The 23,485-nt window shown below is 39.2% G+C and overlaps 2 protein-coding genes across 4 annotated transcripts in view; both read left to right on the forward strand.

The window, feature by feature from the left end:
* MAPKBP1 (mitogen-activated protein kinase binding protein 1) overlaps positions 1–13,320 on the forward strand; it is a 79,476-nt gene extending 66,156 nt beyond the window's left edge. For all 3 annotated transcript variants that reach the window (XM_051977126.1, XM_051977127.1, XM_051977129.1), the window contains one exon: positions 10,773–13,320. In XM_051977126.1, coding sequence (XP_051833086.1) covers positions 10,773–11,000 — 228 coding nt within the window. In that variant the 3' untranslated portion in view covers positions 11,001–13,320. The remainder of the gene's footprint in view (positions 1–10,772) is intronic.
* Positions 13,321–13,350: 30 nt separating this feature from the next.
* The window catches only part of PLA2G4B (phospholipase A2 group IVB), a 33,433-nt gene continuing 23,298 nt past the window's right edge, over positions 13,351–23,485 (forward strand). Inside the window, exons 1-6 of the mRNA XM_051973652.1 lie at positions 13,351–13,498; positions 16,824–16,977; positions 17,047–17,300; positions 18,447–18,503; positions 22,881–22,976; positions 23,259–23,335. Coding sequence (XP_051829612.1) covers positions 13,435–13,498; positions 16,824–16,977; positions 17,047–17,300; positions 18,447–18,503; positions 22,881–22,976; positions 23,259–23,335 — 702 coding nt within the window. The 5' untranslated portion in view covers positions 13,351–13,434. The remainder of the gene's footprint in view (positions 13,499–16,823; positions 16,978–17,046; positions 17,301–18,446; positions 18,504–22,880; positions 22,977–23,258; positions 23,336–23,485) is intronic.

Below are 23,485 nucleotides of genomic sequence, written 5' to 3' on the forward strand. Positions count from 1 at the left end.
GCCTTGGAAGGTAATGAATCTCCCTTAATTAGAATTTTCAAAAATGCCAAATGACTGTTTATTCAGTATATCATAGGAAGGATTCTTTTTAGATATGGATTTAACTAAATAGCCAGTGAGTTCTTCCCATTTGAAAATTTAGTGGTTCTTATTCTGATTTTATATACCTGATTTTCTGCAGAACATTTCATAAAGCCTTTCATACTAACCTTTTAGACAAAATAGAGAGATGAAAGCTAGATCATCAGGGCTTCTTAAATTTTCCATTCTCAACCCTGCTTCACCAGAGAAATTCTCATGTGACCCTGGCTATATAAGTATATAAAATAGGTATATAAATAAAAAAATCTGTCAATAATAAACCATAATTTTGTAACTCCCATATTCAGTTGCAAGACCCCATGTGGGATCACAACTCTTTTGAAGCTGGGGGCTAGATAATGAAACAGATGGATTTGAAACAAGTTGAATCATGGGACCCATTGAATTATTCATGGGTTAATATCATCTTGGAGGTCTCTATATAACACATCATTGTAAATGGTCATAAGATCATCACTTCAAAGCTGGAATAGGTTTTTTTTTTTTTTTTTAAATAACTTTTTATTGACAGAACTCATGCCAGGGTAATTTTTTACAGCATTATCTCTTGCATTTACTTCTGTTCCGATTTTTCCCCTCCCTCCCTCCACCCCCTCCCCCAGATGGCAAGCAGTCCTTTACATGTTGAATAGGTTACAGTATATCCTAGATACAATATATGTGTGCAGAACCGAACAGTTTTCTTGTTGCACAGGGAGAATTGGATTCAGAAGGTAGAAATAACCCGGGAAGAAAAACAAAAATGCAAGCAGTTTATATTCATTTCCCAGTGTTCTTTCTTTGGGTGTAGCTACTTCTGTCCATCCTTAATCAATTGAAACTGAATTAGCTCTCTTTATCGAAGAGATCCACTTCCATCAGAATACATCCTCAAACAGTATCGTTGTTGAGGTATATAATGATCTTCTGGTTCTGCTCATTTCACTTAGCATCAGTTCATGTATGTCTCGCCAGTCCTCTCTGTATTCATCCTGCTGGTCATGGAATAGGTCTTAAAGGCCATCTGTTAACACACTCTCATTTTACAAATGAGAAAATTGAATTGTACTTCCCCAAGGTCATACAAGTAGAAGCAGCTCACAAATAAATGCCAGGATTTTTTAAACTTAGGCCCCCTCTAAATCCAGGGTTCTGTTTTACTGTACACACCATTAAAAACAAAGCATATTTATGTTAACAAACATTTTATTGGTTTGGTTTTAAATTTTATTTTATTTTTATTTCCAAAATCTTCCATCTTACCTCATCTGTGGAGAAAGCAAAAAAAAAAAAAAAAAACTTGTTACAAATGTGTAGACTGAAGCAAAACAAAATTTCTCCATTATTATTTGTCTCTATAACCCCTTTCCCCTCACCCCACACACACCTCTTGTCTCCATTCCCTCCAATAAATGAAAATAAAGATGTTTCCTATCTGCACTCTTGAGTCTATCACTTGTTTTTTCTGGAAGTTGGTAATGTGTTTCATCATAATTCCTCTGGAAATATGGTTGGTCATTGTGTTGATCAGAGTTTATCTGCTAATTGTTATATTAGTTCTGCTCATTTCACTCTGTTTCACTTCATTTAATTCTTGCTAGGTTTCTCTGCCACCTTCTCTGTCATAATTTTTTTTTAATACTAACACAATACTCATCCATTATATTCATATGCTCTGACTTGTTTAGTTATTCCCCATTGATGTGAACCCTCTTAGTTTCCCATTCTTTGCCACCACAAAAAAGAGCTTCTATAAATATTACATAAAATAAATAAGGGACTCTTGTTCTTTTTGATCTCTGAGTTATAGGTCTAGTAGCGGAATCACGGGGTCAAAGAACGTGCACAGTTTAATAACTTTTGGAGCATAATCCAAATTATTTTCCAAAATGAAATAGTGGAATATACCATTAACAGTATATAATGTACCCATTTTCCTATAGCCCTTTCATTGCATTTGTAATTATCCTTTTTTTCTTCAGCTTTGACAACCTGATGACTGTGAAGATGGTACTTCAGAGTTGTTTTAATGTACATTTCTTTGTTAGTGATTTAGATGACTATCGATAGTTTAAGAATTCTTCCTTTAAAAACTGCCTTACATATTTTGACCATTTATCAATTGGGAAGGTATTTAGTATTCTTATTTGTCTCAGTTTCCTATATATTTTAGAAATGAGTCCTTTATCAATGAAACTTGATGCAGATATTTTCCCCATCCCCATTTTCTGTTTCTCTTGTAATTTTAACAGCATTGTCTTTGTGTGAAAAAAATTTTTAAATTTCATATAATTAGTATTCATTTTTACCTCCTGTCTCTAGCCTTGAACTCTTCTCTCATTCATAGATCTGATAATTGGCTTCCTCCTTGCTCCTTTAATTTATGTCTTCAGTCATATAACCATTTGGAGCTTATTTTGAATATGATGTGAGATAACTGGTCTATGCCTAGTTCTACCATACTATTTTTTTTTTTTCAGTTTTTACAACAGTTTTTGTTGAAGTTCTTGCTTCAATTTTTGGGTTTGTCAAACACCATCAAACATTGCTTCTTGAATATTATATAACTATTCTGTTCCACCGATTAACTCTTCTATTTCTTACTAATACAAAAGTGTTTTGATGATTGTAGCTTTGTAATATAGTTTGAAATCTGGTATTAACATGCTACCTTCCTTCCCACTTTTTTATTTTCATTCATTCTCTATATATTCTTGACATTTTCTTCCTCCAAATGAATTTTTCCCAGTTTTATAAAATAATTCTGGTAGTTTGATCAGCAGAGCACTGAATAATAAGGTAATTTAGATAATAGTATAAGTTTTATTATATTGGCCCACAAGTAGTTAATATTTTCCCAATTCTCTCCCATTGTGTAAAGATGGTTTTGTAGTTGTATTCATAAAGTTCCTGTATATATCTTGTTAAATAGATTGCCAAATATTTTACACTATAATTATTTCAAATGAAAATTTTCTCTCACTTCCTCTTGGATTTTTGTTGCTAATATACAGAAATGCATGTTTGGTGTAGGTTTAATTTATATCCTGCAAATTTGCCAAAGTTGTTCATTGTTTCATTTAGCTTTTAGTTGTCTCTCTAGAGTTCTTTAAGTAACTATCATATCATCTGCAAAGAAGTGATAATTTTGATTTCTTTTTGCTTTTGGTTATTTCTTCAGTGCCTTTTTCTTATTGCCATAATTAGAGTTTCTATCACCATCTTGAATTGGATTGATGATAATGGTCATCTTTGTTTTAATCTTGATCTCACTGGAAAGATCTCTATCCCACTTACAACTAATGCTGGTTTTTATTTTATTTTAATAATAGCTTTTTGTTTTTCAAAATATATGCAAAGATAAGTTTTCAACATTCACTCTTGCAAAAACTTATGTTCCAATTTTTTTCCCTTTTTCCCTCCCCTATACAGCAAGTAATCCAATATAGGTTAAACATGTGCATTTCTTCTAAACATATTTCCATATTCAAAATGCTGCTCAAAAAAAATCAGATCAAAAGAGAAAAAAAACGAGAAATGAAGAAAGAAAACCAAGGAAAACAAATAAAACCAAAACAGTTAAAAAAAAAAAAAAAAGATGAAAATACTATGCTTTGACCCACATTTAGTTTCCATAGTTTTCTCTTTGTATGTAGATGGCACTTTCCATAAGTCTATTGGAATTCCCTTGAATTTCCTCATTGTTGAAAAGAACCAAGGATATCACATAATTATGTTGTTGCTGTATACAATGTTCTCTTGGTGTTCTGCTCATTTCACTCAGTATCAGTTCATGTAATTCTTTCCAGGCTTTCCTGTAATCAACCTGATCATCATTTCTTATAGAATAATAATATTCCATTACATTCACATACACTTACTTATTCAGCCATTCTCCAACTAATGGACATTCATTCATTCGGTTTTCAATTCTTGGACACTATAAAAAGAACTGCTACAAACATTTTTGCACATGTGAATTCTTTTCCCTTTTTTTATGATTTCTTTAGGATATAGATCTAATAGAAAAACTGCTGGATCAAAGAGTTTGCATAGTTTGCTAGCCTTTTGGGCATAATTCCAAATTGCCCTCCAGAATTCACAACTCCACCAACAATATATTACTATTTATCTTTTTAAATAAAACTAAATTTATCCCCATGCTTTTCAGTGTTTTTAATAAGAATGTTTATCATACTATGTCAAAAGTGGTTTTTTTATCCATCTCTTGATAGAATCATAATTTTTTTGTTATGATTATTTTAGCAGTTTTCCTAATATTGAACAAGTATATAATTCTTGGCATAAATCCATCATAATCATAGTATATAATCTTTGTGATATGTTACTATGGTCTCTTTGCTAATATGTAATTTAAAATTTTTGTATCAGTATTCATTAAAGATATTGATCTATTATAGTTTTCATTCTCTGTTTTGACTTTCTGATTTAGGTATTGACAGAAATGAAATTAGTAATAGGATCTCTTCTTTTCCTATTTTTTCCAATAATTTGTATACTGTTGTAATTAATTGTTTGGTTAAATTCACTTATAAAGAAAAAGTACTTTTGAGAGAAAAAAAGAAAAAACTTTACCCAAAAGTTAAAGTGCACAACAGGTGAAATTTTTAAAACTTCACTTGTAAATATATCTAATTGTAGAATTCTTTTCATCAGGAGTTCATTTATGGCTTACTCAATTAATTTTTTAATGATAAATCTATTTGACTCCTTTGTTTCTTTCTTAATCTGGATAATTTATATTTTGGTAAATTTTCATCAGTTTTGTTAGCATATAGTTGGAACAAAATAGTTCCTAATAATTTCTTTTCTTCATTGATTTGTGAAGTCACCTTTTGTACTTTTAATGCCAGTAGTTTTCATCACTAAAATCATGTTAGCTTATGCATTATCTATCTTATTAGTTGTGTTTTAAGAAAATTGGTTTTAATTTTATTAGTTCAGTAGTTGTTTTGCTTTCAGTTTTGTTAATCCTGCTTTTAATTTTCAGGGTATTTATTTTGGTATTTAATTGAGGGATTTCTCTTTTTTAGTTTTTTGCTTTCTTGCCCAGTTCTTTAATGTACTCTTTCACTAATGGAGATATGTAGAGATACAAATTTTCTCCTAAGTACTGCTTTGATTTCCTCTGTCCAATTTTTTTTATGTTGTCTTTATCTTTTATATTTCTTCAGATCACGCACTCTTTAGGACTAAATTATGTAGATTTCTATTAATTTTTAATTTTTGCTTCAAAGGTCTTTTGTTGAATATAATTTTTATTTCATTAGGGTAAATTTTTTTGTTTTTCTGCATTTGTTGTGAGGTTTTTAAAGCTCGAATGTTTTTTTCAAGTTTTTGTGAAGGTGACATGTGCAGCTGAAAATGGGTATACTTCTTTCTGTTCCTATTCAGTATTAAGAATTTAACTATTATGCCATTTGATACACATATGTTTCATATATGTTCATAGTTATTATCTATGGTGCCTTTTAACAAAATGTAATTTCCCTATTTATCTCTTAAGCTTCCTTTTGCTAATTGTTCTTACCTTTTTAATTTCATTTGAAGCATAATAGAAGCCTTTTTTTGTTTGTTTGTTTCTTGTCAACAACATTTGTTGGATTCTAATTCATTCTACTATCCTCTACCATTTTATGGATCAGTTCATTCCATTCATTCACAAATTTGATTGCTAATTATTTTATTTCCTTCTTTTTTTTTTTTTTTTTTTTTCTTTTTTGCTTTCTGTCCCCTCTTTAAGAGTTTATTTTGTCAGGAGCAGCTAGATGGCACAGTGGTCCTAGAACACCAATCCTGGACCTGAATTCAAATCTTACCCCAAACACTTAACACTTCTTAGTTGTGCGACTCTGGGCAAGTCACTTAACCCCAATTGCCTCAGCCTCCCGAAACAAGTTTGTTTTATTTCTAATCAATCCCTTTTTTAGTATTTCCTTCCTTTTATTCCCCTTATCCTTTAATCCTTTTCTTCCCGTTTTCCTATTAAGTGAAATATATTTCTGTACGTGTGTGTATTTTTCTTTCCTCCTTTGACCAGTTCACATGAGAGTGAGCTTCAAGTTTAGTCTAGTCCTTGCCCCCTCCTCCTCTCTCCTAAAATATCTGCTTGTAAACACCCCCACTTCAGTTATGTGAGATTATTTCTCCTATACTTCCTTTTCTGTTTCTCTGTCGCTATGTATTCTTCCTCCCCTTTCCATTCTTTTAATGGAGCTGGAGAAACTGAGGCAAGATAAAGATCAGAGCGTATTTAATCATTTATTTAAAAGGGAGAGATTTACTGGGACCAAATGGATCTATGGTTTGCTCCCAGACCTGAATGAGACTATCGTCTCCAAGAATCCAGCAAACAATGTGAGTTCTCAATGACCTATGTACATATCGTTCAGACTCGGGGTAGACTGAGGCAGGGGCAGAGTCGGTGCTGAGAGTGGAACGGGACTCTGACAATCTGATTCTGACAGGGTGAGGGGAGGCATGGAGGATGGGATGACCTAATGGGGAGAGGAACCCCAGAGATAGGGAGAGGCATCTTGATAAGATGGTAGCTGACATTCTGATAGCTTGGGATGGGGAGAGGCATTCTGATATTCTAAAACATAAGATCTTTTATCCTTATCAAATATTCTGATTAAGAGGGGGAGGGGAGATTTCACAGAACAATTATAAACTGAGGAAGAACACTAAGGGAAACTGAGTCAGGACAATAAAAGAGAACTGTGGCATAACAAGATCATCAATAATAATAGAATCACTTCTAGGCCCTCTGTCTAATTAGGTACTATGAACCCTGGTGAGTGCTCAAGTGATGCATGTATCATTTCCCCTTATAAGATTGTAAACAGTTTGACTTTTATTTTTGCTGAGGCAATTGAGATTAAGTGACTTGTCCAGGGTCACACAGCCAGAAAGTGTTAAATATCTGAGGCCTGATTTGAACTGAGGTCCTCCTGACTTCAGTGTGGTTGTTCTATCCATTACACCAAAACTAGCTGTCCCTGTTAGTCCCTTAGGATTGCTAGTTCCATGTTTACTACTTTTTTGTGCTGCTTGTGACTCTTGGTTTGTCAGATTTTCTTAATTCTGGTCTTTTTATTAGGAATGGTTGGAAGTTCTCTAAATCATTAAAGATGCATTCTTTCCCCTGTCCCCTCCCATAAGATTATCCTATTTTTCTGAGTAAATTATTCTTGGTTGTAAGCCTATATCTTTTATTTTTTAGACTATCAGTTCCATTCCTTTTAAATGATAACTGCTAAATCATGCATGATCCTAACTGGTTCCTCAGTGCTTGAATTCTTTCTAGCTACTTGGAATATTTTTTTCTTTGTCCTGGGATCTCTGATGACTATATAATATTTCTAGAAGTTTTGTTTTGGATTTTCTATGGATTCTTTCAGTTTCTAGTCCTGTGCTTCCAAGAGAGCTGAACAGTTTTCTTTTAGAATTTTTTTTTGGTCATAAGTGTCACATACTCCAATTTATTATTAAAGAGTTTCTCCTCAATCTGTTTTTATTATTATTATTAATAGCCCAAATTCGTTTCTCTCTCTCTCTTTTTTTTTTTTTTTTTCATTTTTACTGATACCTCTTGGAGTCATTAACTTTTTTGATTAATTCTAATTTTGAGAGTTTTATTTTCTTGAGTGAGGTTTTGTACCTCTTGTTCAGAGTTGTTAATTTTCTTTTAATATCATTCTTCCCTAACAATTTAATTAACAAATGTTGTTCTCACTCAAATACCAGCAGGTAAAGACTGTAGCATCATTCCTGGAAGCACCATATACATTTCCTAGAAATGCCACAGATTGGACTTCAGAGAGACTTGTCTGTTCAGGCCTCAGGGTCAGAGTGCAGTTAGTGGTGTATAGTTGAAATGCTGAAGTAGTTTAATAACTTAGTTTCACAAATGAAGAAATGAAGGCCTAGAAATGTTTAAATGAGTTGCCAAAAAGTAACACAATGAGTAGCAGAGTTGGAATCTTATCCTAGAGTTGCTGACCCAGCATTCTTCTCATGATGCTGTGCTGCTTTTCATTCTAAAAAAAAACTCGACCAAATCTAATAAGATTACTTACAGATATCAGCTAAAGGGACTTTACTAAATCCTAGGTCTTGCCCCGCCATGAACTCAAATGGCTCCCTGTTTTCTCCAGAATCAACTATAAACTCTTCTCTCTGGTATTTCTTTTTTTGTCAGTTGGTAAACATTTATTAAGTGCTTACTGTATCAAGCATTGTGCTGAATGTTGGGAATACATAAAGAGGCTCTCAAAACGCTCTCAGTGTAATGAGGGGGACAATCTGCAAATAAATGTGTGTATAAACAAGCTAGAATAAATAGAAACAAATTAACATCGGCTTCCTGTAGAAGATAGGAGTTAGTTGGTGCTTAAAGAAAGTTGGGGAAGTGAGGAGGTAGAGAGATGAGAAAGGAGAACATTCTAGGCTTAGGAGACAGGAAATGTAAGGAGCCAAGAGGAGTTATCTTTTTCCTAGAATAGCTAGGACTAAAGAGTCACTAAATTGGAGAGTATGTGGTGAGAGAGTATCGTGTAAATTGATGAGAAAGTAGAAGGGATCCTGCGTTATAAAGGTCTTTGAGCCCTAAACAGATGATTTTATTTGATTCTAGAGATATTGAAGCATTGCAGTTTATTAGGTAAGTGGTAACATTATTAGACCTACATTTTAGGGAAATCACTAATAACTGAATGAAGGATAGATTTGGAATGGGGAGAGACTTGAGGCAGGTAGATTCATCAGCAAGCTATTACAATAGTGTCAGTGTGCGGTTATAAGGGCTTGCACTAGATGAGTGACAGTATCAGAGGAGAGAAGGGCATATCCGTGAGATTACACAAATGAAATTGGCAGGCCTTGATATGAGTTTGGATATGGCGGAGTGTGAGAGATAATGAGGAATCCAGGGTGACTCTTCAATTGTGAGCTTGAAGCACTGGTAAGAAGGTACTGCCCTTAAAGATGGGAGGGTAGAAGGGTTTAGGGGGAAAGATAATGAGTTTAGTTTTGGACATGTTGAGTTTAAAATATCTACTGCACATCTAGTTCAAGATAATCTGAAAACCATTTGGAGATTTGAGACTGAAAGTCAGCAGAGAGGTTAGATCAGAATAGGTGGATTTGAGAATAGGCATAGAAATAATAAATTCATGAGAGCTGATGAAACCATCAACTGAAAGAGTATAGAGGGAAAAGAGAAATGGGCCCAGGACAGAATCTTGAGGGACACCAATGATTGGAGGGTGACTTATTTGCTTTCTTGCACACAAGATATTTCATCTTCTTTCCTTAGGACTTTGTATTGGCTATCTCTAATGTCTAGAATGTCTTCCCTCGCTTTTTCTGCTTCTTGGAATTCCTAGTTTCCTTCAAAACTTAGCTTAAATGCATTTTCTACTTTCAGCTTTTTCTTTCCCTCTCTCCCTTCCCCCAGGGTACTAGTGGAATATAAGCTACAAAAGGGCAAAGACTATTCTACCTTTGTCTTTGTATCTCCAGCACTTATCATGCCTTGCAAAAATTAGAATATTAAGATATATTTTTCTTACTATATTTTTTATCACTTGCATTTTTCACTATATTCCCTTTAAAATGTAAAAGAAGAAGAAAAGAAAAAAGAAAAACCATCTCATGTCAAAAAAGATCTGATAATTGTGGTATGGTAATGAGGAATGTGCAATATTCCAAATTCTTGGGTTTTTCTTTCCTTCAGAGGAGTAGATGTTTTCTGATATCTCTACTTCAGGACCAACTTGTGCATTATAATCCCTAGAGCATTCAGTTTCAAATCCCCATAGAATTCAGTTTTGAGTGTTCTGTTCTTAATTTTTGTTTTGTGGTTATCATGTATATTGTTTTCTGCTTCTGCTGACTTCACTTTGCATCAGTTTCTATCTCTTTATTTATCATGTTCCTCATTTCTTAGAATGCAGGAGTAATTCATTACCACCTTAATTTGTTTAGTTATTTCCCAAGTAATGATCATAATGGATATTAAATAAACACTTGTTTACTTGATTTTCTTTCATTGAAGAGTTCATGATAAACATTTTTCAGTATGTTTCCTGCATACTGATATGATCTATATTTCCTCGTTGTTATCCATGGAAGAATAAAACAAGGAAAAGAAACCCTGAATGTGTATTTTGTAATCTGCGAGGGGATTACAAAATACACATTCTGGGTTTCTTTTCCTTGTTTCCTTCTTTTCCCTGGGGGAAGGGGGGGAAGATATGCATGTATTTGTGGTTCGATTTTAATTAACTTAAGACAACTGAACTTCATTGGGTAAATCCATCCACTTCTGTTTTTTCCATTAGTTCCTTTTTTTTTTTTTTTTCTTGTTTTTTTAAATAGTTAAAGCTCCTTTTGAAAGATTCTGGCTTTGTTGTGAATCAGTGAAGAGGGAAGGTGACTTGTCCATACCTCACAGCAAATGTGAGGGGGTTCTTACCCTTATTGGCTAAATGTGCTGATGGTAGTGACAGAATTTTGCCTCTAGAGTCTAAGAAAAACTTATCTAGCTGAGATATTTCATTCTGAAGAAAAGGTGTATGTGGTCCTGGCTTGGAGGTCCTCTTTCTCCACCCCAACCCTACTCCCACTGTTCTGGATTACTTACTTCTTGCTTGTTCCTTTTGCAGGTGGCCAGCACCAGAACACCTTCCACCGAGCAGAATCAGATTGTGCAATTCCTCAATGACACCTTCTCCTCAGTGCGGCAGGAATTGGAGGCCCTGGCAGGTGTGGTGACAGTCAGCCCCAGTGGGAGCCCAAGTGCTGTGGGAGCTGAACAGACACAGGCATTGCTGGAGCAGTACTCGGAGCTACTGCTCCAGGCTGTGGAAAGACGCATGGAACGGAGGCTCTGAGATCCGGAGCACCTGTCCAAAGAGGTGTTTTCCCTTTCTTCCCCGGAGACCTATGTCAAGACTGTTCAAACCTGAGGGGTCTACCCCCCCAGGCAGCCTTTGAATGGAAAGTAGGGGACCCTACTTTCCCATATTTTCCTCAGTACTCCCTGGACCTATTTATTAATTTATTTTCCTGATAATTGTCCCATTCTTGACTTCTGCCTCCACAGTGCCCCCAAATGCCTAAATCTGGAGCAGATCTGAAGACTGCCCAAAGTTCTCTTGGTGCTTCATGGAAGCTATGGGGAGTTGGGAAATAGCTCATCCCATTGGGTTTGGGGGATCTGGGGAGGAGTCCTAGCTTTCTTCTTTGAAGCCATTTGAATCACTTGCAGGGATCAGCTCCCTGGGCTGGAGCAAATACAGGGTATTTAATAGGGTAAAGGCACTTAATGCCCCACCTCACCAATGGCAGTTAGTCCTGCCTCTGTCCCCCATGCCCTGAAACTAGCTGGACTTCTCCAGGTTCCAATGATTGTCACTGTCACCATCGTTCCCTTGCAGTTCAGAAATGCAAAGTCCTCTGGATCTTATTGTCTATGGTACTCAACTATAAGGGGACCAGAATGGTCAGATCAGGGATAACCTCCTCCCTTATAATTCCACTCCATTTCCTTTCAGAGGGCCTCTCCCTCAACATTGTCTACATTCCTCCCCTTCTTCCCCCAAGAAGTGTTTTTCCCCCCACTGGCCAGAATATGTGGGGTCAGCTCTATGAAGCATTACTGCAGGTCAGTAAGGTCTTCAAGCTGGGTATATCTTGAAATTCTGGTCTCTCTTCTCTTTCCCTCTTCCTCTCACCCCAGTCCCACTCTCTCTCCCTTACATTATTCCTGAATTCTAGGCTATAGAAGCCAAGCATATCCTTTCTTTCTGATAACTTAGGTGCTTGGTCAAAGTCTGTGAGGATGAGGACTGGAGCTTTCCATCTATTTTTAAAGGGCAGTTCTAAGGTGCTAGCTCTATCATAACCGAGACTATCCTTTGAAGATTTCAGAAGCAGGAACCTCAGACTATGATTCCCTCTCCCCACTCATTCTTCTAGCTGTGGCTGTTGCCCTTGCATTCATTCCTTGGCTTTGCCTCCTGTGTTGATTCTCAACACAATCTGCCCCATCTTTTCTGATGGAACTTAAAGGGGGCATAGGAAAGAGTGGGCTCAGAGCTTTCTGTGGCCTATTTGCTCTAGCCACAGGATGGACTTTCCACCTCCCCCTAGTACCACAGGAGATCTCACTTAAAGCCATAGAGTCTGGAAAGCAAGCCTTCTTCAGAATAGTGTTGTGTAGCCATCACACTGGGTTTTCAGTGTGTTCTGATATTGAGGGGACAGAATGCTTAGGAATCTATGAATCTAGCCAATGGCTCAGAGACATTTTGGGAAGGAGGTAAGTGGAACAGGTTTAGGGGAGAGAAGTTAGAAATAGTGTAGGGTAGGGGGCTGAGTATTAGAAAAGGCAGTTGTGAGTGGAGAGAGATTAGTAGAAGGGCAAGCATGTAATAGTAGGACCTAGTAGTGAGATTTCGTATAAGAGTTGAGGGTTATCAAAGTGTGTCTCTGGGATCTCTGCTGCTGACACCTTGTCAAGAAGGTTGCAGCCCTGTACAGAATGCTTCCCCCATCAATAAGAGGCCTTGCCATGCATATTCCTCCGTCTTCTCACTTACACTTTCCACAAGCTCTTCTTCCCTCCCCATGTGCCTGCACTCTGACATCTGCATGAACCACCAGTAGGAAAATCTTGTAGCAGGTGGTACAGCTTAATGAGACCAGAAACCTGGAAACGACTGCCATGGACCAGCGTTGAGGGGCCCATTTTAAAAATGCACCCCACCCCACCCCCATCCGCTGAAGCCTCATTCCAGCCTCTCAGATCAGGCCAGCCAGGGTCCAAAGCTGCAGTTTAAACCAGACCGTGAACCTCGAGTTACAACCCTTTACCCACTCTCCGGGGCTTCTCCGTGCTCTGTGGAGGCCGATTCCCACTCGCATTTCCCCGCTTCCAGGAGGAGGAACTCGTCACTGTACTAAATAAGGATTGTCGTCATCGGCCTCAGCCCCCCGGCCGGAGCTGGGCATGAAACCTCTGCATGCCCGAGGTCTGGCACTGCCCCTTGTTCATTGCCATTTTGGACACCTCTTATTTATAACTTTTATACTCTGGCCTCAGCCTCGCTCTGTCCCCTGTGCATCCCCGCGGGGCTGAGGTCCTTTTTAACATGTCCGTTTGTATCCGTGTCGAACCAGTCAATAAAACACGGCTCCTTTGTTACGGTCCGGCGGCTGTGCTGTTTGGGGGACGCACTTGGCGGGTGGTTTCCAGGAGCCTGGGGGCGGGGTCTGTGAGGGCGGGGCCGGGGCGGGGCGGGGTTCTCGGATCCCGGCGTGGCTATGGCGGTGGTGGTGCTGGGTGCCGTGCGAAAGCATCTATTAGAATTCTCAACTGCTGCGCGGGGTGAGTCGGAGTTTTTTACGGGGCTACGGCGGCCTTTTTTGATCCCACCCAGGGCAGGGACCCAGTGCACGCCGGGATTAGTAGTCTTGGGGCGTGGACCGACCTCTTTTCCTCCCTCGCAAAGTTCCGGGTACGACTCCCTATTTTGGATGCGGGCGCGGCGCATCCTGGGAACTGTGGGTCGCCCTGGGAAGTCATAGAGAAGTCCGGGCGCCGTAGGTCTCGATGAGGTGGGACTTGTGTTTTCTGGAAGACGCGGCTGGGAATATGGAAGGACTTGGAAGGGGTGTTCCATGAAAACAACCATCTTTATTCATTGCTCCAGTCCCCTTCCCTGCTCATTATCAGGGGACCGAGGTCAGAGAGATGGTTGTCTTACCCTCGTGGAATTTGCCCTCTAGAAGCAGCTTCTAAAGGAACCTCATGTCCAATCCCAGCTAGAATTTTCCGAAGGCCCCAGGCTTCCCCAGCTCCCGAGGAAGGCAGGCTGGGTTTGATGTTGGGCCGGGTTACAGTCTCCGGGAATAGAGTAAGGAGAGGCTGCATTGCGGAGCCAGAACAGGACCTGGACATAAATCCTACTATGTCTAAGGGGACCTTGGGCTAGACTCTCCCTCTGGCTGTCCATTTCTTTCTTTATAAAAGAAAGTCCTTGTACCTGATGACCTTCAAAGTTCGTGATCCTCAAGAAAAAAGGGTCCCCAAAGTCTAGACAACCCCGTATTTAGCCTTTTGGGACACTCCTATATGACAGGAGAAAAGAATTAAAACATGAATTCAGAGTTATCTAGCCTTGGACATTGGAGTGGGACCAAATGAGATGGCTGAGAAGGGAAACTGTTTTCGGGGTGAAGGTAAGGGGGGTGGAGTGTGTAGATGCTGGGTTTTCCTTTGGACATGTTGAGCTTGAAGTGATAATGGAACATCCAAATAGAGACGGCCTCCCCTCTTCTCCTTTCTTCTAAATCCTGCTTGTCCTTCAAAGCCAGCTCAAGTCCTTATCTCCTCCAGGAATGAAACCTGAGATGGATCTCCCAGTCCACACTGATTTCTCTCCTCTGTAATTTTATTGCCCGTCTAGAGATACTTAGATTTCCACAAAGAATAATGAATTCTTTTCTCTTTAAATTCAATTTTATTTTCAAGTCTGCATTCTCTCTCACCATCCCTTCCCCCTTTTGAGAAAGCAATAAAAACTAAACCAATTACATGGATACTCAATCAAAACATTCTTAAATTGTCCAAACACATACAACACCTATAGATTGTTCTCCATGTTCTGGTCTTTTCACTCTGCATCAGTTTATAAAATCTTCCCAGGTCTCTCCCAAGTTGTCCCCTTCATCCTTTCTTACAGCACAGTGTATTCCAATACATTCCTATGCCTTAATTTGTTCAGTCATTCCTCATTGAATGAATGGCCCCTTAGTGTACATTCTTTGCTGCCACAAAAAAGAACTGTATAGTTTTGTGTAAATGTGATCTCTTTGGGATATAGGCTGTCAATCCCTGAGAAACTCTGAGACGCTCCTGCAACCCTTCCCTTCCTGCAGTTTGTTTTTTTGATGACTGAACAAGTAACCTTGGCTAGGGGCTAGTTTGGTGGCTTGCCTCTGTTGACTAGCAGCAGTTTAAACTCCCATCTTGTGTATTTTCTAGGAAAATGCTATCACCCTGCAAGTTGCCCTCTTTCTCTCCCTCCACTTAATAGTATTTTTTTTCCATTTACATGTAAAGATAGTTTCAACATTCATTTTTGTAAGATTGAGTTCCAAATTTTTCTGATATAGGTTAAAAATGTACAATCACTTTAAATCTATTTCCACACTAATCATATTGTGAAAGAAGGATCAAAAAAACCATGGGAAAGAAAAAAAAAGTGAAAATAGTATGCTTCAATCTGCAGTCTCCATAGTTTTCTCTTTCTGGATGCTGATGGCGTTTTCCATCCCAAGTCTATTGAAACTGTCTTGGATCATTTTATTTCTGAGAAGACTTAAGTCTCCAAATTAATCATAGTACAATGTTATTGTTACTGTGTACAATGTTCTACTGATTCTGGTCATTTTACTTCATCGGCATCAGTTCATATCAGTCTTTCTCAGTTTTTCTGAGATCAGCTTGTTCATCATTTCTTGCAGAACAACAATATTCCATTACATTCATATACCATAACTTACTCAGCCATTCCCACTGCCCTCTTTCTGAGGAGATATATAACCCATTTTTAACTCTCCTCACTGAACTTCCCAGACAGTACGATTTTTCTAAATTTCAATTCTCTGTCCCTGAATAAATATATTATTTATTATATTATATATTTATATATTATATCAGACCTTTTAGATCTGATTTTTATACAGCTTGTGATATTGTTGAATCAGATTTAATAGTTTGGGGGGCTGAATGATTTTCTGATTATTACTGTTCTATGGGCAGCTTATCCCCCCACTCTCCACCCCTTACTCCAGGCAGTTCCATGAGGGCTGTGATGTGTTTTCTGATAGTTCTTTAATGTCTCCAAAATGCTTAGCACAGTACTGGTACATAGAGGAAATCCAGAGTAAATACACCTACACAGCCCAGTTAATATATCACAAGACTTGGAGCCAGCAAGACCTGTGTTCAAATGCTATTCAGTTACCTACCATTTGTGTGATCTTCAGCAACTCTATTAACCCTCTAGTTTCCTCATCTGTAAAATTGGGAGATGGTACAGCACCTCCCTTGTAAAATGATTGTGAGCTTCCCAGAAGACAATGTGTCTAAAATGCTTTGCAAATCTTAAAACGCTGCATCGGTGTGAGCTGTTATTAGCTCCGAGGCGCATTGGTCCCAACTCTGATGGGGGGGAGGCCGTGCCAGGCTTGGATAGGGAGAGGCCAACACATAAGTCTCTGCAAAGCCTTAAGGGGGGAGAGAGGGAGGAGGGAGCACCCACCAGGTACCAAGCACCGTGCAGACCACTTTACAAATAGGTCATTTGTTTTTGGTGCTGTTACTATTGCCATTTGACAACTGAGGAAACTGGGGCTTGCCCAGCCAGAACCTGCCTGGGTCATACTTCTGACTCCAGACCCAGTGTTCTGCCCCCTGGGCCACCCAGCTAGCTGCCTTTGGGTTGTGGACCAAGTGGGCAGTGGTCCCAGGATATAAACCACCCTCTGGATGCCTTGAATGGAGGTTTTCACCCATCCAGATTTGCCTCCCTTTCCCTGTGTTCACGCTAGGGTGGGCAGGGGGATGCAGCCCCGACTCCGCGTTCCCCTTCTCTCCTGCTAAGTAAGGCCGGAGTCCCTGATCCGCGTCCCTTGTCGCTCCTCAGAGCTCGGCGTGCCCTTGGCTGTGCCGTACCTGGACGGGCCCCCCACTCCGCTCCAGTTTTACAGAGACTGGGTGTGTCCCAACAGACCCTGCATCATCCGAAACGCCCTGCAGCACTGGCCCGCCCTCCGGAAGTGGACCTTCCCCTACCTCAGGTGGGAGCGCCGCCTTGGGGGGGGGGCGGTGCCGGGCTGGGGCCTCCCCCTCACTGTCCGTTTCCCCAGGGCGGCGGTGGGCGCTACGGAGGTGAGCGTGGCCGTGACCCCGGACGGCTACGCAGACGCCGTGTGCGGGGACCGCTTCGTGATGCCGGCAGAGCGCCGGCTGCCTCTGGGCGCCGTGATTGACGTGCTGGAGGGCAAGGCCCGTCACCCCGGGGTGCTCTACGTGCAGAAGCAGTGCTCCAACCTCTCCCAGGAGCTGCCCGAGCTGCTGCCGGATGTCGAGCCCCACGTGCCCTGGGCCAGCGAGGCCCTGGGTAAGCCGAGGCCGTGGCGGGGGGCGGGCAGGGAGGGGCATCCGGAGAGAAGGGAAAAGCAGCGGAGAACAAAGTAGGGCCACGATTCGAAGCCAGATGTTCGGGACCCCAACTTTTTATCCGTGACTTGGCCCCCTAAGCCCATTGGTGGGGGCTGAGGCCTCTTGGAAGACCTTCTACCCCTTAGTTAGGGTAAGATTTAGAGATGGAAAGGACGATCCAGGCCACTCGGTCCCTTTTTCAGATGAGGGCAACGGAAGCCCAGAGGTGATCCTTGCTCGCAGGTAAGAAGTAACAGCGGAGAGCTGCTCTCCAAACCCAGCCCCCCATTCCCTGCCACCTCCGTGACTCCGTGGGAGCAGACGGGGCTGGGGCCGAAGGGATGGAGGATGGAGGCCCTCCCCAGCTGTGCCCTCTGAGTTTCCTCCTCTGGGAAAGGAGCCTGATTCTCCCTGCTTCTAGACCTCCTGGCAGAGGGGAAGGAAGTGCCTGGCAAACGCAGGACAGGCTATCTGTGTCCTCTGCCTTCCGGCCCCCTCCATCAGACCCTCTGTGCTCCCAGTGCTATAGAGTGTTCTTATGTGAAAGGCCCCGGACCGTGGCTGGCTTTCCCCGCTGTCCCTAGGGCCAGGGCCCGGCCTCGGGGTGGCCGCACCCACCCCTCTGACCTTTGGGAACATTCCAAGCCGGCCCGAGGCAGGGGCCGGAGGGGGAGAAGGAAGGAGAGGGAGGCTGTGTCCGCCTTCTTTTTCTGTCCCGATCTCCAGTCAGAGCGGCCAACACCTCGAGGGCAAGAACTGTCTTTTTGAATTGTATTACTATCTTTGGAACTTAGCCTTGTGCCCAGCACCTAGTAAACACTTAAATAAGTATATGCACATTTGTGTACATATGTTTATATGTATGTACGTAAATATTTTATATTTATATATGTTTTAAAATATATATTTCTGTATATTTTATTATACTTACATACTTTATTACATTTTATTTATATATTAATAACACCAAATATGTTTATTATATTACACATCAATAATAGCACTAAATATTATATTTCCTTTATTATATATTAATAATAATAAATATTATGTTTATGTATATGTTCTTTTAAAATGTCGGTGCTCTCTCTCTTTCTCTATCTAGGGAAGATGCCTGATGCTGTGAACTTCTGGTTGGGAGAAGAAGCAGCAGTGACATCTCGTAAGTGCCAGGAGAGTCTGGGCGGAAGTGGCCAATGAATGATGAGATTGAGGCCAGAGAAAGGGACCAGACTCGGGTGGGGAGGGGGGGAGGGCATTGGGTTTACATCTGAATCTCAGTGTTCTCCACAGCACCTGTAATTTCCACCCATGGCTCCCAGTTTTGCTCTATGGGGCCAATTTTCTTCCATAAAACAGCGTTTAAAGACATGGAGACAGCTCTCAGCCAATTCCCTGTTTTACCTTGTCTAACACGGTCTGGGGTTTTAGTTTTGAGTTGGTGACAGAGAGGGAGATGCTGGTATTGGGGGAAGCTGTCCCCAGCCTCCCGGGGTCCCCGATCCTTGTCTGTGAGAAGGGAAGGTTCCATGCCCCAGGCCCAGCAGGGGAGTAGGTTTGGTGCCCTGTGACACTGTGCAGTGCCTGATGGGCTGTCCTGCGTATTAAAGCACTGCCACTGCTCAGGACCCGGCTGCCAGAATCATTAACAATAATAAGTATTTATATAGCACGGTAAGGTTTGCCCAGCACTTTAAATACATTATCTCATTGGCTGCTATGAGGCAGGTGCTATTATTATCCTCATTTTTTACAGACAAGGAAATTGAGGCTGGGGACAGGTTAGGTGACTTGCCTGGCCTAGCACACAACTAATAAGTGAGGGAAGATGCAACTCCAAGTCCAAGGAGGCAACCCTATCCACTGGGTCCCCCAGAATCTGACCTGCTCGCCTTGTAGTTCTACCACTTATAGCACAGGCCAGAGCTGGAAGGATCCTCATGTCCGCCTAAGGGTCCTGTCCAAACACCTCATTTTATGCATGAGGGTCCTGGGACCCAGGGGGCTGAAGGCACTTGATAAGATCATACTCTACACCCTATTTAGCTTACTATCAGGCCTCATCAGATGAGCTTGTGCTTCATCTGTGAACAAGTCTTCTCAACAAGACTCTTTTACGCTAATTTGTATTTTCTGCAGCACTTAGCAAAGTATTAACCAGGTAGGAGGCCTACAATAAATACCTGTTGAATGAATTAGAGAATTAAGTGCCATGATCCTTATGTTAAATAGTGAAAATGAGCTGGAAATGGGTCATGGCAGACCAGGCACTAAATACAAAGAGTTCATAAGAATATAATTAGAAACAGGTCTGTCTAGGTAAGAAGATAACCTTTCCTGAGAAGCAAATCAACACCAGATTTTTCTGATACTAAGATTCTATGATTCCTTGAAAAGGAATTAAACATTTGAAAGTCAAACATTTATTCCCATATTAAATAATTTGGAATAATAGGCAAAGGGGATCTTACCAAACTTCTTTTATGAACAAATATGATACTGACATCTAAACCCGGGAGAGCAAAGATAGAAAAAGAAAATTATAGACCAATTTCATTAATGAACATGGATGCAAAAATCCCAAATAAAATACTAGATAAAAGATTACAATATAATCCAAAGATTATACATTATGTATGACCAAGTGGGAATGCAGGGGTGGTTTAACATAAGGAAAACTATGAATACAATTGATTATATCAATAATAAAAGTCTAACAATTCATATGTTTACATTAATAGATGTAGAAAAAGTTTTCGATCAAGTGCAACATTCATTTGTATTAAAAACACTTGAAACTATAGTTGTAAATAGCTTTTTCTTTAAATTGATAAAAAAAAAAAAACTTTTATCTAAAACAATCAGTGGTGATGAGCTAGAAGCCTTCCCAGTAGCAGGTGTGAAACAAGGATGCCACTGTCACCAATGTTATTCAGTATTATGTTGGAAATCCTAACTGTTGCAATAAGAGAAAAAACGAAATAGAAGAAATCAGAATAGGAAATGATGTAATAAAAATGATCTCATTCTGTATGTCTGATAATATACTAGGAAAATCCCAAATACTTAACTAAAAAGTTAGATGAAAAAATAGTTTTAGCAAAGTAGCAGGAAATAAGGTGAATACATAAAATCATCAGCATTCCTATATATCACAAGTAAACCTCTGTAAAAAGAGAGTAAAAGATACTCCATTTAAAATAACTCTTCATAATAAAAAATATCCAGGAACTATATAAATAAAATAATAAAAAAACTTTTTATACAAATCAGATTTAAATAAAAAGATAAATATTATTTGTTTATGAATATACAGGGATATAATAAAAATGACAATTTTATCTAAAATCATGCATTCAATGCCATCCCAATTAAATTACCAAAAAAATTTGTTTTATTGAATTAGAAAATAAAATTCATTTGGAAGAATGAAAAGTCAAAAATATCAAAGGAAATGATAGTTTAAAAATGTAAAGGAAGGAAGTTTAACAGTACCAGATGCTAAGCTATAAGGCAATAATTATTAAAACTATTTGGTACTTGACTAAGGAATAGGAAGGTAGATCAGTGGGAGAGAGTAGACAAAAGATTTGCAGTAGCAAATCAATATAGTAACCTGTATTTGACAAATGCAAAAGCTTAAGATTTGGGATAAGAATTAATTATTTGGTAAAAATTATTGGAAAATCTGAAAAATGGTATGGCAGAAATTAGGGCATAGATCAATGTCTTACATCCTTTACACAAGATAGGGTCAAAGTAAATACATGACTTCTACATAAAGAAATATTACAAGGAAATTTGAAGAATGTGGAATGTTACTTATCAAACTTATGGAGAGGTGAAAATTTAATGAATAAACAAAAGATAGAGAACAGAGTGAGGTATAAAATAGAAAATTTTGATTACATTAAATTTAAAAGGTTTTATACAAATAAAAACAAATGTAATCAAGATGAGAAGGAAAGCAGAAAGTTTGGTGGAGGGAACTTTATAGACAATTTCTCAGATAAAGGTCTCCTATCTTAAGTATATAAAGAACTTTGTCAAATCATTCTCCTGTTAATAAATGATCAAAGAATGTGAATAGATGGTTTTCTAATGAAGCAATCAAAACAATTTATAGTCATGAAAAAATGCTCTAAATCATTACTGATTAGAGAAATACAAATTAAATTAACCTTGAGATATTATTTTATATCTATTAGATTGGCTAAGACGACTGAAAGCAGCAGATGTAGGAAGGAATGTGAAAAAATTGGATAATACACATTGTTGGTGGAAGTGTGAACTGATCCAACCATTTTGGAGAGCAATCTGGAATTATGCCCAAACAGATATTAAACTGCCTTTACCTTTTGACTCAGAAATACCATTACTAGATCTATTTCCAAAAGTGATTAGGAAAAAAGGAAAAGAACCTCTATGTGCTAAAATATTTATAGCAGCACTTAAATGGTGGTAAAAAACGAAAAATTGTGGGAATGCCCATCAATTGGGGAATGGCTGAACAAGTTGTGTTATTTGATCATAATGGAATAATCATTGTACTATAAGAAAAAATAAGCTTGTTGATTTTAGAAAAACGTAGATAGACTTATATGAAATAATGAAGATTAAAATAAGCAGAATCAAGAGAAGATTGTATACAGTAACAAAAATATTGTTTTAAGAACAACTTTGAATGAATAAATCATTTTGACTATTATAATTACCCAAATTAACTACAAAGGACATATGAAGGAAGATACTATCTGCAGCTAGAGAAAGAATTGATAAATAGAAATATGTATAAAATGATTTTACATGTATATACACATTTATGTCTAATGGTAGCTGTTCTTCTAGGGTGGAGAGTAGGGAAGAAAGGGAAAGAAAAAGGGAAAAAAAGAAATTTATGTGATTATTATATATTTAAAAGGAATAGCAAGTTGTACATAATAGATTTGCAGTTTCATGTTCAGTCATCTTTTTTATTTTGTTATATTATGGAAATACTTGTTTAAATAAAAATTTAAAAAGAAAAGAAAAAGTCCCTTTTTCTTTGCCCTTCTCAAACTCAATAGATTGTAAGCCCTTTGAGAACAGGAGCAGTTTCACTTTTACCTTTGTACCCCCTGCATCTAGCACATTGCCTTATAACAGGTACTTAATAGAAGTGTGATGAATTTAATTGAAGGATATAGCATGTACACACTTGTGGTCCTACTCTTAATTTCCTTTAGTTTTAATTTTATAATAATTTCATGTGTCCCGAATATCCTGCTTGTTGATAGCCTTCCTTTTCCAAAAAAAAAAAGATATCTAACTGTGAGTTTTGTGTCCTCTACCCTCTTGGCTTCCCCTTAAAAAAAATCTGATTTTTCTGTGGTTGCCAGAGAATAGGGCTTTAAGGTGGGGCTGGAACCTGGATAGTGAGTCTCTGTCCTCCTCTACCTGGGCAGAGACCATACAGGGAGCTAGGAGGGACCTATCTTTTCTCTTTTTAGGCCGCCTGACTCTTGACCCTTTTCCCACAATCTTTCCCCATGTTTTGCAGTACACAAGGATCACTATGAGAACCTTTACTGTGTGATATCTGGGGAAAAGCACTTTGTCCTGCTCCCGCCCAGTGACCGACCTTTCATCCCTTACAGTATGTGAAGTGGCGGAATGAGACTATTGTGGGGACTCTCAGAGGAGGATTAAGGAAGGGGTGCAATTTATCTATCTGGGCAGCTCACATCTGCTTGATTCTCTGGGCGCAAGGTGGTGATGGGAAAATGGATCCTCTATGGAGAGATCACAGAGTGGAAGGGAAGGAGGTAGGGAGTATTGATTAATTCAGGAGGATGTAGCTGTTATTCAACTCTTGACTGACTTTGCCCCATTCTGACCCTACCATTCTCCTCTTAATCCTTTTTCCTTCTTGCTGTAGAGTTGTACACACCAGCAACCTACCACATGTCTGAAGATGGCTCCTTCAAGATGGTGGATGAGGAGGCCATGGAGAAGGTGTCTATCTTGCATCCATCCTATAGACTTGGCAGAGGGACTGATCTGGGGAGAAAGCAAACAAATAAACAAAACACACACACACACATGCACACACGCACATACATACAACCATGGACCTCCTGACCTATAAGGAATGGGAAGGGGCAG

Source organism: Antechinus flavipes, chromosome 2 (assembly GCF_016432865.1).
Source record: "Antechinus flavipes isolate AdamAnt ecotype Samford, QLD, Australia chromosome 2, AdamAnt_v2, whole genome shotgun sequence".
Classification (NCBI taxonomy): Eukaryota; Metazoa; Chordata; class Mammalia; order Dasyuromorphia; family Dasyuridae; genus Antechinus; species Antechinus flavipes.